General features: G+C 38.6%; 2 protein-coding genes across 2 annotated transcripts; one reads left to right on the top strand and one right to left on the bottom strand.

The window, feature by feature from the left end:
- Positions 1-1552: 1552 nt before the first annotated feature.
- On the bottom strand, positions 1553-10036 carry LOC121939498 (uncharacterized). The gene is made up of 3 exons (XM_088081678.1): positions 9803-10036; positions 8167-8208; positions 1553-7093 (listed from the first exon to the last, which is right to left on the bottom strand). Exon 3 carries the CDS (start codon positions 4137-4139, stop codon positions 2049-2051), a length of 2091 nt encoding a protein of 696 aa, XP_087937804.1. The 5' UTR covers positions 4140-7093; positions 8167-8208; positions 9803-10036; the 3' UTR covers positions 1553-2048.
- On the top strand, positions 9942-13550 carry tmem81 (transmembrane protein 81). The gene is made up of 6 exons (XM_088081679.1): positions 9942-10076; positions 10707-10948; positions 11090-11235; positions 11888-12003; positions 13029-13222; positions 13415-13550. The coding sequence occupies exons 2-6, from the start codon at positions 10727-10729 to the stop codon at positions 13517-13519; spliced, it is 783 nt and encodes a 260-aa protein (XP_087937805.1). The 5' UTR covers positions 9942-10076; positions 10707-10726; the 3' UTR covers positions 13520-13550.
- Positions 13551-14019: the final 469 nt, after the last annotated feature.

Here is a 14019-nt window from a genome sequence, read left to right as displayed (position 1 = left end):
CATCAAATTTCCAATGGTCCTTGAACACATCATGTGGGAGAAATACTTAATGCACTTTACCCAAGTCATTCAGGAAGGCTCAAGGAGAAATATTTGTAGCTTTGGGGAGGGTAAAACAAAACAGCCACCCTCTCCTCTGATAAATAAAGAACAGTGTGGTGGGCTTATTCTTTGGGGGTAAAAGACCACATAATACCAAGACCAGGGCAATGAAACAGTGACTGTTCTTTAAAAAACCCTTAACGCACTTCAATGTAAAAGCTCTGTGCTGCTTATTTACTGTACTTCAAAATGAACAGTGTTTTTCACAAACCTGACATGGTAGCGAGTCACTTGCAGACCAATCAGAATGGACCTGCAACACACTTTTGGACTGCAACCCCCTGGTTGGGTACCGCTGCATAAGACTAAAGCTGAGGTGTTTTTATCGTTATTTTGCACAAATGTAAAACTGCATTAACTCTATGGTGGTGGGAAGTTGTTACTGTGGAAACACTGTACCCACCCTTTGGTCTTCCCCAGTAATTAAAAGGCCTTATTTCGAACAGCTTATGAAAGCCCGTTCAGCATTGCAAACTATAGTCTTACTGTTAGCTCGGTTAGCACCCTTAGCAGGGTCACCACAGCTAAGTTAGTGGTGCCAACAGTAGTTAACAATGCCTAATTAAGGGGCTTTGCAGCTCAAAATTAAGGCGCTTACTAATCTGGGAGGAGCCCTGCAGGTGGCCGTCGTGTTTTTCACAGCAAAACCATCCACCACCAACTTTACATACTAAGCATATTTTAAATATTATAGTATTCATATTTGACATTCTTGAATTTCTCACATACTAGTGTGAAACTGAAGCATAATGCACATATGTTTTATTATGCCTTTATGTTGATGCTATTCTTTTATTTTATGTTTATTTTAAATTTTTTGACAATAAAATATCCCGCTTATCATCTTAAACAATGTTTGTTTCTCTCTTTGACTCTTTTTTTCTCTTCCCTTTTTCATATTTTCTTTCCAGGCATATCTCTTTTCCACTCATTTAACCTTTTGTTATCCATTTGAATAAGTGCATAAACCACCATTAGCTGACACTAGAGGTCACGTCATCATTTTGATCATATTTTATACAAATAAAAATGATTCTTTCCATTGTGTTTTCAACTATTGTGACACATTTCTTTGCATTAAAGCTTGAAATTACAGCTGTGTTTGAAAGGCGCTGAATAAACCTACATTTCTGTGAAATGTTTCACCACTTTTGACAGATAATTACTTTCTTTGAGTGACCAACATAACTCTTGACAAAATAGCAATATCTGAACCAAAACATACTTGGCACATTTCTATATTCAGGCTACAGGGTGCAAACAAGAAGTCATTATAGTGTTTGCCTTATTTGTTAAAAAGCATTCAATATTACATGACTGTAAGGCAACTTTTCAATAACAGGCATATAAACATTAAATGATTTGGGGGGATTTATTAATTTTTTTGGGGGGATTATGGGGAGATGGGGTGGGGTAGGGGTGGGGGGTATGGGGGAGATGGGAGGGGGTGTGGTTGGGTGTTTTAATTATAAGTAAATGAAAAGGTTTTCTGTTGCTGATCTGGGCCTAAAAGACCCAGATCAGCAACAGATGCCCAGCCCGAGCTCTCTATGAAGACGAGGAACAACTCCCCATGAACATCAGGACAGGCAGATGGACATGGGAAGAAACCTCGGGGGAGGCAATTCAAAGAGAGATCCCCTCTCCACGGACGGCTGGGTGTGCATTAGTTCTTATTTACTTGTGAGGACCAATTTTACATCAGAAATTTACTTTCCGAGTGTGAAATTGAGTCTTGACCCCCAAAAATTCACTTCCTGGGGGTCAAGAGCAATCCTTACAAGTTCAGAAGAACTGATGCACTTGCATTAGTTATCATATAGCTGTGAGGACCAATTTTTTACAGCGGAAAATCACTTTCCGAGTGGACGATTAATCCACACAGCTATACAAGAATTAATGCGTGATGTCTTTTTTGGTACTTTGTCTTTGTCTTGAGCCAAGAATCAGAAGAGCTTGTACCACTTTCTCTTCTTCTTCTTCTTGTCAACCTGGCTCTGTAGGTCCTCCAGCTGGGACGTGAGGGAGGCCTCAGCCTGCTCCTTTTCAAGCAGAGTCACTCTGAGGCTTTCGGTGGCCTGGAGGAGCGATGCTTTCTCCTCCTGCCACATGTTAGTGTGCCTCTGCAACTCCGACTCTGCCTTCGTCAGAGCGGCCGTCAGGGTGCTGTTGTCCTCTTGTTGATTTCTCAGCTGAGCCTCGTGGGCGGCTCCTGCTTGCTCCATCTCGTGCCGCAGGGAGTTCTTCTCCTGCTGCCAAAGGAGACGGTCGCTCCGCAGCTGATCATCAAACGTCGTCCTTTGAGCAGTTGCCAGGTTCTTGTGGTCATTGTCCAATGTCTGCAGCTGGACGAGATGAGTTTCCCTCAATCTGTCCAGCTGGGAAGTCAGGGTGGACCGCTCCTCCTGCCACAAGTCGCTGTTACTTTGCAGCTCTTCTTGTGCATTCTTCAGAGTGGCGCTGAGGGCGTTGTTGTCCTGCTGCTTGTCTTTCAGCTGAGCTTCATAAGAAACTCTAGCCTTCTCAGTCTCCTGCAGCAGGGAAATCCTCTCTTTATGCCATCTCTGGTAGTCGTTCTGCAGCTGGTCCTCAAACGTTTTCTTGAGGACAGAGACAAAGTTCTTGTTGCTGTCCTCTTGCAGCTTTAGCTGGGCCTCGTGGCTCTCCTGCAGCTCGTCAATCCTGGAAGTGAGGGTGGACAGCTCCTCCTGCCACATGTTGCACTGTTTTTGCAACTCGTCTTCTGCATTCTGTAGATCAGCAGCGAGGTTATCGTTTTTCTGTTGCAGGGCGGTCCTCTCCTTGTCCCATCCTTGTTGCTCCTCCTGTAGTTTGAGATCGAACTTTATCTTTTGAGCTGCAAGATAGTTGTTTCTGTTGGTTTCTTGCAGCTTTAGCTGGGCCTCGTGGCTCTCCTGCAGCTTGTCAATCCTGGAAGTGAGGGTGGACCACTCCTCCTGCCACGTGTTGCGGTGTTTTTTCAACCGGTCTTTTGCATTCTTTAGAGCAGCAGTGAGGTTGTCATTTTCCTGCTGCAGGGCGGTCCTCTCCTTTTCCCATTCTTGATGTTCTTTCTGCAGCTTGAGATCGAACTTTAACTTTTGAGCTGCGAGACAGTTTCTGTTGGTTTCTTGCAGGTTTGGCTCGGCCAAATGTGCCTGCAGTCTGTGCAGCTGGGCAGTGAGGGTGGACTTCTCCTCCTGCCACTGGAGCTCTTTGGTCTTGTGCTCCTCCTGAGCCCTCTTCAGAGCAATCGCAAGTTGGTTCTTGTATTTTTTGTCCTTTCCCAACTGCGCTTGAGAGGCCTCTTTTTCATCCTCCATCTGCTTCAAGCGATCTTGAAAGTGCTTGAGGAGGGAGGACTGCTGCTCATGATTTTTCTGAGCTTGCAGTTGCTCTGCCTTCAGGACGCTCTCCAGCTCAAGCTCCAGGTTGGTGCTGACTGCACAAAACTGCAGTATGTGGTCCATATCCAACTTCGCTGCCTCCAACTGTCTCAGAAGAGCGCATTTTTGTTGTTCCGCTTGCGCCGATCTGTGCTGGAGAAGTCTGATGATGCGGGCCTGGTGCTCAAGGTATTTTTGAGCTTTAACAATCTCACATCTCAGTTGGTTCTCCAACTTATTGTTGGTACGGGCCTCTGCGGGTGACCTTGCATTGGTGCAGAGCTGCGACCTCGTTGTGTCCAATTCCCTAACTAGGGCTTCCTTCTCTTTCTTCATCAGCTCCAGTTGGCTGTGGAGGTTGCTGATGGTGGTGAGTGTCTCCTGTTGGTGACTTTGAGCCGGAGACAAATGCTGCTGCTGTGCTCTCAGACCACAAATCTCCTTCAGTAGCTTTTGTTTCTCTTGGCTCCAGTCGACACTCTCCCTCTTTTCTTGGAGCAGATCCAGAATATTTGCCAGGATGTCCTCCTGGACGTCCAGGAGGACTCTCCCCTCGGTTGAGCTCTGGGTGAGTGTGGCCTCGTTGTCATTGAGTTCACACCGCGCCTGCTCCTCCAATGTGCTAAGGTAAAAATTCATTGGACTTTCCATCTCGTCTTCTGTGAAGTGAATGTGTTGACTTCTGTGACGTCTGTGTTGTCTTGTCAAGTGTCTTCTCTGAAGGTGATCTCACTGTCGATCTCTCCTCTGAACTGTACTCGAACTAAAAATGTGAGCTGAATCACCCATATACATAGACTCCCAACATTCTAAACAAATGATGTCATAAGGCTTTAATTCCATTCCATTCTATTATATAAAGAGTGATGTCACAGTTTGAGCCGTGATGTCATGGATTGAGCAGTGATGTCATTGTTTGAGCTGTGATGTCATGGATTGAGCAGTGATGTCATTGTTTGAGCTGTGATGTCATGGATTGAGCAGTGAATTTTTTTAAATCAAATAAAAAACATGTTGCCCTAGCAACATGTTTTCGTTTATGTCAATAAAATTGTTTGATATTACATTTTAAATATGCAGATGACAAATATGCAGGTTCTATATTATACTGATGTAGTTCATTTTTTCAATGCTATACAATACAATACACTACATTAGAGTTGTGTACAATTTAATGTAACACATTCCTTATTTTGGGAATATTCTGGAGCAAATCACTTTGACCATGCGTTTACAACTGAAGTCGTCCATTCTTTGTTTGCTGTACAATAAAACACGGCAAACTTGCAGGTCCACCAAAATAAAAATCACAAAAAATGACACTACTGATTCAGGAAGGCTCATATGGAAATATTTGTAGCTTTAGGGAGGATAAAATAACAGAAAACAAAAATCAGCCACCCCCCATCTCTGATAAATAAAGAACAGCCCGGTAGGCCTTTTCTCATTTTTGAGGGGAAAAAAGGCCACATTATTCCAAGAACATGGCAATGAGATAGTTACTGTTCTCAGAAAAAAAACAAAAAAACTTTCCGAACTTCAAAACATTTTTTTTTCATCAAAATCCAACATTTGAAAGACACTGGCTTTGTGTAATATCCGCATGCAGCAGCTTTTGTTTGGGAATGATGGTGATGGTGAATGATGGATACATCAACTGAATATGAACCCCGACCCGCCAAATGCCGATGTGTGTTTTTTTTTGGCTCATGATTGCAAGTGATATTGTTTAGCTTAAACCAATGATGTCTCTGTATTGTCTTCTTTCAGCAGCTGTGGTGTGTTGGTTGGTTATTTGCATTTGGTGTGTTAACTGATTTTTTTAATTGGTTGTTTTTTGCTGATTTGAGTAAGATAATTAAGGACTTAGAATTAACTAAGAATTAAGAGTTGATTTTTTTGTTTTATTTTATTTACTCAGGAATTTTAATTGGTTGATTAATTGGTGAATTAAATATTATCTTTTGATTACTATTGTTACAGTAGTTGTATTTTTATATTATCATTAATATTACTATTATCATGTATTTGCTTACTTATTTGATTGATTACTATTATTATTATTAATAACTTTTATGACTGCTTGTTTTTGTTGTAATGTAACGTTATGTTGTTTCGGACCCCAGGAAAAGCAGCTTGTCACTTAGGCGTCAGCTAATGGGGATCTTATAATAAACAAACAACCACCTCGACCTCCACTCCCTCACCTCCTCCTTCCTTTCTGATAATAAACGACACTACTTCCTGCACTGGCACTGAGTGTTAGCGTTCAACATAAACTGGCATCATCCAATATGGACGTATTTCCTTGTGGGCTGAATTGTCACTTCTCTGTCACTTCCGGTTGTTACACAACAATTCTTCTTGTTTGTCTTCCTCCTTTTCTACTTCCATTTCTCCTCCATCACACCTGTTCATCATCCTCCACCTTCCTCCACGTCACCCCACTTCTCTTCTGTCCCATCCCGCCTCCTCATCCCCCGCTACATCTCTCTCTCTGTATGCATACAGTTTTGTTCAGACACACGCAGAGAGACATGTGGTGTTGGCCACGTTTGACTTTACTGGTCTGCCAACTGGGCCACTGGAACTGGCTTCTTCTGTCCTTCACTGGTGCTGAGTCATCCTCGTGACGCTCCTTTAGTGCGTTTTTCCTGTTGGTCTGTTTTGTGTCTTGGTGCTTTTCCCAGATTTGGTTTCATCAGCAGTCATGAGTTTAAAAATAACTCTTGTCTTGTTATTGATAATGTGAAAAATGTACCGCAGTCTTTGTCTGAAAATGGGTCCTTTGGTGGGTCTGACAGACAGACTGGACCAAAACGTAAAAAGTTCCCATCAAACTGCAAACTGTAAATACAAGATTCATGATTCAGAGTTTCATGATACAGAATCAAACTGCTGTTTACGCCTCACTTCTACATGTGATGCAGACCATATACATTAGAGCTGTGCAAAAAATCAACTTAAATTTAAATGTTGGCTCCCATCAATTACAAAAACAATGTAATCGATAAAACAATTATTACGTTTTAAATTGAACCTTTTTTTAAAGATTTTTTTAATTGATAGGACAGCACAAGTGTGAAAAGGGCAGAGAGAGAGAGAGAGGGGATGACATACAGCAAAGGGCCGAGGCTGGAGTTAAACTTTCCATTTATGTTTAATTATGGCCTGATTGATCCTAGTAAAGAGGTAAATTTATAATCTTTTTCATTTTATCTCTTTTAATTTTCTATTTGGACTTTAAATTTAAATTCTGATCAAAAATATCCTTCATACTGTAGATGTTTTAACGCTCAAAAATAAAAAGTGAAAGGGACAATACATGTAGGCTGCGTTATATTTAATAGGCATTACATTAAAATGCAACTGATGCAAGGTATCCTGGACTTCTAGCTGCAGCTAATTTTGCAGACATGGTCCCTTGATTTATAAACTCAGTGAAATGAAGACTACAGTGAATTTACAGTCTAATATGTCTGTGCTGTGTTTCTGTTGTTTCTCTCTGCAGTTTGTCTGACACCTGCTGGCCATGTTTAAAAACTGCAGCATCCTCCACATGCAACAAGTTGATTTTTCACTTGGATCAGTCGACAGGAAAAATTCTGCATTAAAAACATAAATCAATTCAGTTTCTCTTTACCACATCTGAGATTAAAAGAAAAAAAAAGATGTTGCTGCAGTTGACTTTTTTTAATTACAGGTTAGATGCACAAAATGACTTATATGTGCATCTGATTTTGTCCAGTTCCTCAAGTTTTTGTGGCTACAATCCTAATTTTATGTCCCATAAATTCCCATGACTGCAACGAAAAATTCAATGTAATTTATATTTTGCTATTGTTCTAATTAAATGATATTGTACATTATGATGACTCAATTCAGAATTATGCTTTTATATGATTCTTTTAATTCTTTTTGAAGCTTAAAACAGGTTACACAACTATTTCCATGATAATCAACAATAAGAAAAAGTGCAAATATATTAATAATAACAGCCATACAAGCACTTTGTAACTTAACATTGCAAAAAAAAACAAAACAACTAAATTAAACAAAGAATTACAGGGAATGGTGGAAAGTAAACAGGAAAGAACTATTTTTTAATCCATATCTCAAACTCTTTACATAATAAAAGTTATTTATCTGGTCATGATATATTCTCATTAGGTATTTCAATTTTTTATCAATTTTTTTTAAACACATTTTGACCCCCAGAAGGAGGGAACCTGAAGTCGGAAACTCTGGTTGTCACAACAATATTCAAATCAAAATAAATCTGAAAATTGAACCCAGTAGATGCAGCAGTTTTGATTCATCAAAACAACTTTTTACAGTTTCATTTTGACTCCAATACGAGCGTGAGTGACTCCCCGAGCAGCTGACTGGACGTTTAAACTCTGAGGCAGCAAAGATTCAAAAGAGGTACTGTGTGTTGTGCAGATTACAGAAGTTTGAACATATAATATTGCACAAATTAAACTTTATGTGGTAAAGTGTTTTTCAGCCTTCCAGGGTTAATGTCATCTAACTGTACTTTGACACTTGACCTGGATTTCAAAGTATACTGCTACTTTTGAATAATTTAAGTTTAAAAGGAATAAATAAATAAAACTTTCTTCTACATATTCCCTAGCGATGTTAACCTAAATACAACAATAATAATAAGAGAACCTACCAGAACATCTTGATTGCAGTGAGAGGATAAAATACAAAACTTCTGTACAAAAAAAGAGAAGAAAAGAGTAAATTACAAGACATAAACAACAGAAAACACAAGTGGTCATTCAGGAATTAGGGCGCATAGATATTTAAATAGATGTAGTACTTTTTCCATTTTGCAATATTTCAATGATTTTTTAAAATATTCTTATCTCATTTGACAATCAAATTATTTTTCCAAATTTGTTTTGGTCTTCATTTGAAGACCAAACGTGATTTCCTGTTAATCCTTTGAAACATGGAGTGACGTCACATTTTTTTGTGAATCACTTAATTGTCTTCATAAATATGTAAGTAACCCTTTGAACTCTGAGCTAACTGGTGCGATTTCTTTTGCAAAAACATGGGAAAACAAGCAAACTGCTAGAAATTTACAGAGCTGGAAAACTATTTTTTTAGAAGTTATGGAAAATGTCCAAAAAAGCTGTATTTAAACTCATCAGAATTGTATTTTTAATTTTTTTTTTATTTTTTTTTTACAGAATTATTATTATTTTGTAAGCACATCTTTCTGGTTATTCCTTTGTTAGGATTTTGTTATTTTCCTAAATTTTCCCCCTCTAATTTTCCAGTAACGTTCTTGTACTTTTATTTATTTATTTATTTATTTATTCATTTGCATTTTTTGGTCATTTCTTACATTTCTTATTGCCCTCCTCCCATGCCCTCCTCAACATTCCCTGACATAGGACTTTATATGAAATGATAATAATAATGATAAGAAAAATAGATAATAATTAAGTAATGATAATTTAAGGTGAAAAAGGAAATAATAATAACAATTAAAAAATAAAATATAAAAATACACATTTTCTGAAAAGCAGGGTCAATCATAGAGACATTTTCTTTTCACATGATACATTTTTAAAATCATTTTTACAAAATATTATATAATATATATATATTATATATGTATACTTTCATTGTTTGTTTTGGTTTTTTTTACCATCATCAGTCCTAATCATAAATATCAAATATTAATTTGTGATTAATTAATTTTCAGAATTTTATTTTTTTAAATGTCTTTTTTTTTCATAATGCCACTATCTTTTTGGATGGGAAAAAACAGGCTGGGCTTGGCTATAATCTGTAAAATATGACCACTGACAATGAAATCGAGGCAGAAAGGGCCTTTCAGCGACAAAATAGGAGCTGCAATCACTTTTTGTTTGGCAGGTTGAAAAAGTGCATTTTATGTGTTGTATTAGTAATTGCTAAAAACAAACAAACAAACAAACAAACAAATAAACGAACAAAAAACACACATCACATGTCACCTCCCGGGCTCCGTAGAGCTACAATTACTTTTTGGCAGGTTGAAAAAGTGCATTTTATGTGTTGCATAAACATAAAATGCACATATAATACATCCATGGTTGCATTGTTGTATTAGTAATTCGCGCGCGCGTTAAACAAACATACAAAACACGTTCACGTCGTCCTCGTGCGCAGTGGATTTGTAATAACTACTAGCGAAACATGAAGTTAGCAGGCGGACTGAGAGCCATGTGTGCTAACGTTAGCTCTTAGCCGCGGTTAGCTAACCGCTAGCTAGTTAGTTAACTCGTCGTTAACTGCCGTTATTAACTCACCTGTCCAGGTGGAACAGGGCGACCTCCTCGTCGCTCCTCGGCCCCTCATAATCCCGCAGCCGTCGCCTTTCCGGTGTTAAACGCGGTCCTTTCTCTCTTTTTATTCAGTCTCTCCGTTAGCTCACTTCTCCTCCGTCGTCTTCATCTTTTTGCGTCGTTTCGGATCTTTAAGTTAACATTATTGCACGTCTGCGTGCGCGCCGCCGTTACCGAGAACGCGGACGGCCCCTCCTCTTTTTCTTTGGTTTACCGGCGGACTGAAAACCATTTAAAGGTGCATACCGCCTACCAACTTGTGTGTGAAATAAAAATTAAGATTTTAGTGAGAATTTAGTGGCATCTAGTGCTGAAAACTGCAGATTGCAGCCCTCTGGTGATTTTTCCCTTTATTAATTATTTATTGTCTAACATCACTTCATAGTCATAAGCCTGTTTTGTGGTTTTGTGTCTTCTTGTAGTATTTTTTATGTGGCTATTTCATTTCTCTTCATTATGATTTTTTTTTGTCATTTGGGGTTTTGTTATGCCGATTTTTTGTGGTTAATCTTCTAAAAATTCTGAGTCTTTTCCTGGACATACATACACAGAAAAAAGTATTTAAAGATACTAGAAATATTTTAAAGAATATAAACACTAAAATAGACAATACAATAGAAAAAAACACATAAAAGTAGCAGTATAGGAAGAAATAAAAATTATATATAAACTGGACCAGTTACTTAAAAAAAACTGCATAGACAGACACACTTGTTTTTTAAAGGAACCCTTCAACTGAATATTATAAGCGACACGTGATCGTCGAAATTAGTTCTTTCAACCAAAATTATGATGAAATAATATTGCTCCTGCTCCATTTACTTCATGCAATGAGTGGAAAACTAAAATAACTTTTTATTTCCAGCAGATTCACTATCAAACATCGAAATGAAACATGTGACTGTGAGTCTCCTCCTCCTGCTCCTCCTCCACCCTCTGACCTCAGTTAACCTGGAGGAGCAGGTGGATAAAGTGCCGGTGGAGGTCATCGTCGACAGCTCTCCCTGCAGCGCCACCTGTGGGCTCGGCTTTAAAACTCAAACCCTGTGTTTACTGAAAGATGGCGAGACAGTCATGGAAGAAGCCAAGAAAAGTAAAGATGGAACAGAGGTACTACAGAGATGTCCGAAAAATCCCAGACTAAATGTTTGAGGAATAAGGGGAAAAAGCTTGGACTTTAATAACATTCAAAATGTAACATACAAAAATAACAATAAAAATTTCGGTCATTTGCTTGTGTCTTGATGGAAGGTGTCGGAGGAGTGTCGTGTCCGTAAGGTGAAGTGTTTGGAGTCGTGGCAGTGTGGACTCAGGACCAGGACAGTGACCTCGGGACAGAGACTGGAGATCAACTGTCTGGGAGACGTCATGGAGGCGATGGGGAGGTTCTCCTGGAGGTAAGAACTAAGGATTCAGGAGGCATTCGTGTATTTTGGGGTGCAAACTGTACTCTGCAGAACTAGAGACCGACTGCAGAACAACACGAGCTGGAGTGATGAGACATTTTTTGTTTTTTTTACATTTTAAATGTAAATGTATGTAAAAGAAGAGAGGTCCCGCACACTGTCCTGTACTTGCAAAAAAACCCAGTTTTATTAAATACTCAGTACAACGTTTCATCATCTTCATTCAGGTTTACCTGACTGAAACGTTGTCTTAAGTATTTAATAAAACTGTTTTTTTTTTTTTTGCAAGTACAGGACAGTGTGTTTTTTCTCCTACACACCTGTCCACATAAGTTTTGAAGGTGTGCATTGCCCTTTCTATTGAAATGTAAATGTACAAAAGAATATGCATTATTTAACAGTGTTTAAACAAAATTTTTGTCCACTTCAAAAAGCCACTCAATAGAGTAACAAAACATCAGTTGAAAATATTTTAGCATTTTAAATCTGTAAGTACAATTGTTAAAATGTTGCATTCTGCCCTTTAACGATCCATAGCTTGCTTTTGTCAAAGTAGAGTGTCACATGTTCATGTCAGGAAGCTGTCGCTGCAGCAGCTCTTTGACACTCTTTGTCCAGTGTGACGTTTTCTTTCACGGCTCAGGGTGTCGTGGCGTTACGCCCGAGGAGTGATCAGCTCTGACGACTCTCTGTTCGCTCACTGGGTTGCTCCTCTGCTGGACCGAGTCGTTCTGGACCCCGTCAGGGAGGAGGACGCAGGTAAAACACACCCACTCGTGCTCACACAGACTCCAAATTGTAGTTTAAGCTCAAAACTCTATTTCCAGGCTAGTTCATGAGTTGGGTTAGACCAGTAGTTACTGTGTGAAATTTCAAGATAAATTCAGCATCTGAATGTGCAGAAAAGATAAGGTTGGAGGTACTGATGTGTCAGTCTGACTCTACAGGTGCTGATTCGTAACTAAATAACATCCAAATAAAATAGATGTTTCAAAAGAGATTTTTTTCAAATTAATAACTGACCTTAAAATGTGTTTTAAAAAGTCATCTGATGCTGCCGTTAGCTTTACAACTTCACCTTTTGTACAAATGAACTGTTACACAAAGTGCCTCATACAGTAAAACCAAACCCCCCTCCCAAAGCGAGCACGCACACACGCACACACACACACGCACACACACACACACACACACACACACACAAGCATGTGGATGAAAAAACACAAAAAATTATACTCATTAAAACCAGAAAATGAGGAAACACCAGAGGCAGGATAAGACTGATAAACAGAAATTTTAAAAAAATTAAGCAGATAAGTAGATTAATAAATTACATGGTAATAGCAAAAATAAATAAATAAATAAATAAGTAGACGAGTGAATAAGTAAAATATGCAAGCTGTAAATATGGAGTAAATTCAAGGATAAAAACAGAAAGTAAAATTATGAATAAATATGTTGAAAATAATGAAATGATAAAGAAAGTAGAAAAACTGTAAAACAGACTGAAATATATAAATAGTCAATAAATAAATACATTTAAATTAATTTAAGTATTTTTAATTACTTGTTTTTAGAAAAGGCCGCCTCAGAACAACACTGACTGCCATAGGTGCACATTTATGTATACACACACACACACACACACACACACACGTGCACACACACACACACACACACACACACACACACACACGCACACACACACACACACGCTTCCTGCTTGATGACGGTTAACAAATAATTACAGAAATAAATCGATGAACTAATCGTGTTGTTTTCAGGTACTTACCGCTGTGTCGTGCAGGATGCCAGCTTCCGCAGGGTGAAGAGGGTTTACTGGGGGATCCGGGTTTTGCCTGAGGGGATTATCAATCTGGATTACAAGAGCTCTCTGGCCCAGTGGGACTCTACTGGAATCCAGCAGAACCAGACCATGTCAGACCGGCAAGACCACATAGCAGCTCTTCTTTACACAGTACGGTTTGCTTTAGGACGGGGTGAATTTGGGGATGCACTGATGATAATTTCAGTGATTTTGTTTTCTTCTTATTACTCGCCATAAAATATAAACAGTGACATATTGTTGTGTTAATGTCCAAAAAGAAAACCCATCTTAACAACAAGATTAAAAATCACCGAATAAATAATTTCCTGTCTGAACACACAGGTGCTAAAAAGTTTGGGCATGGCGGGCATTGCGGCTGCACTGGTGCTGCTGGTCCTCTACTGGGCAGTGAAGAGGAGGGAGCTCAGGCATTTTGACACAATTTAACTTCAAGATGAAATGAAGATGATACATCAACCCACATGCTTATTGTTCTACATACGCAACTAAAGCAAAAGACAAAAAAAAAAAAGGATCCTTGTTTTTCTTTGCCTTTGAGAGTCTTTGTTAAAGCGGTAAATCGTCTTTCTTGTGTGTGCAAATTTTCAGGTAATTTTATTATTATATTCTTCTTATTATTATTAATTAATGTATTTATTTTACAAATATCTTGGTAATTTTTGGGATGTTTCTGAAGTTTCTCATTGTCTTCAATTTTTTTTAATTTTTATTTTTTTAAGAAATCCAGCAAATTCATTGTGGTGTCAAAAGGGTTAACACTCACTAAATTATTATAGGCCCTATGGAGTTATGGCGTACACTTATTAATCTGTTCCTGTGGAGCTTGAACATGCAAAGGTGCAGGTGGCCCTGTGTACAGATTAATGTCAACTATTGTATGTTTCAGTGTCATATTGTTTGTGCTTTATGTGTTTTCTTGTATTTAC

Source organism: Plectropomus leopardus, chromosome 9, assembly GCF_026936395.1.
Source record: "Plectropomus leopardus strain MGB_pleo_1.0 chromosome 9, ASM2693639v1, whole genome shotgun sequence".
Classification (NCBI taxonomy): domain Eukaryota; kingdom Metazoa; phylum Chordata; class Actinopteri; order Perciformes; family Serranidae; genus Plectropomus; species Plectropomus leopardus.
This window is presented reverse-complemented; position numbering and strand designations above follow the sequence as displayed.

Excerpts from the sequence above, each read along its gene's own strand:
- LOC121939498 (XM_088081678.1), bottom strand. The coding sequence starts at position 4,139 with ATGGAAAGTCCAATGAATTTTTACCTTAGCACATTGGAGGAGCAGGCG.
- tmem81 (XM_088081679.1), top strand. The coding sequence starts at position 10,727 with ATGAAACATGTGACTGTGAGTCTCCTCCTCCTGCTCCTCCTCCACCCT. Across the intron at positions 12,004-13,028 it reads CGTCAGGGAGGAGGACGCAG|GTACTTACCGCTGTGTCGTG; the intron begins GTAAAACACACC and ends TGTTGTTTTCAG. Across the intron at positions 13,223-13,414 it reads TAGCAGCTCTTCTTTACACA|GTGCTAAAAAGTTTGGGCAT; the intron begins GTACGGTTTGCT and ends CTGAACACACAG.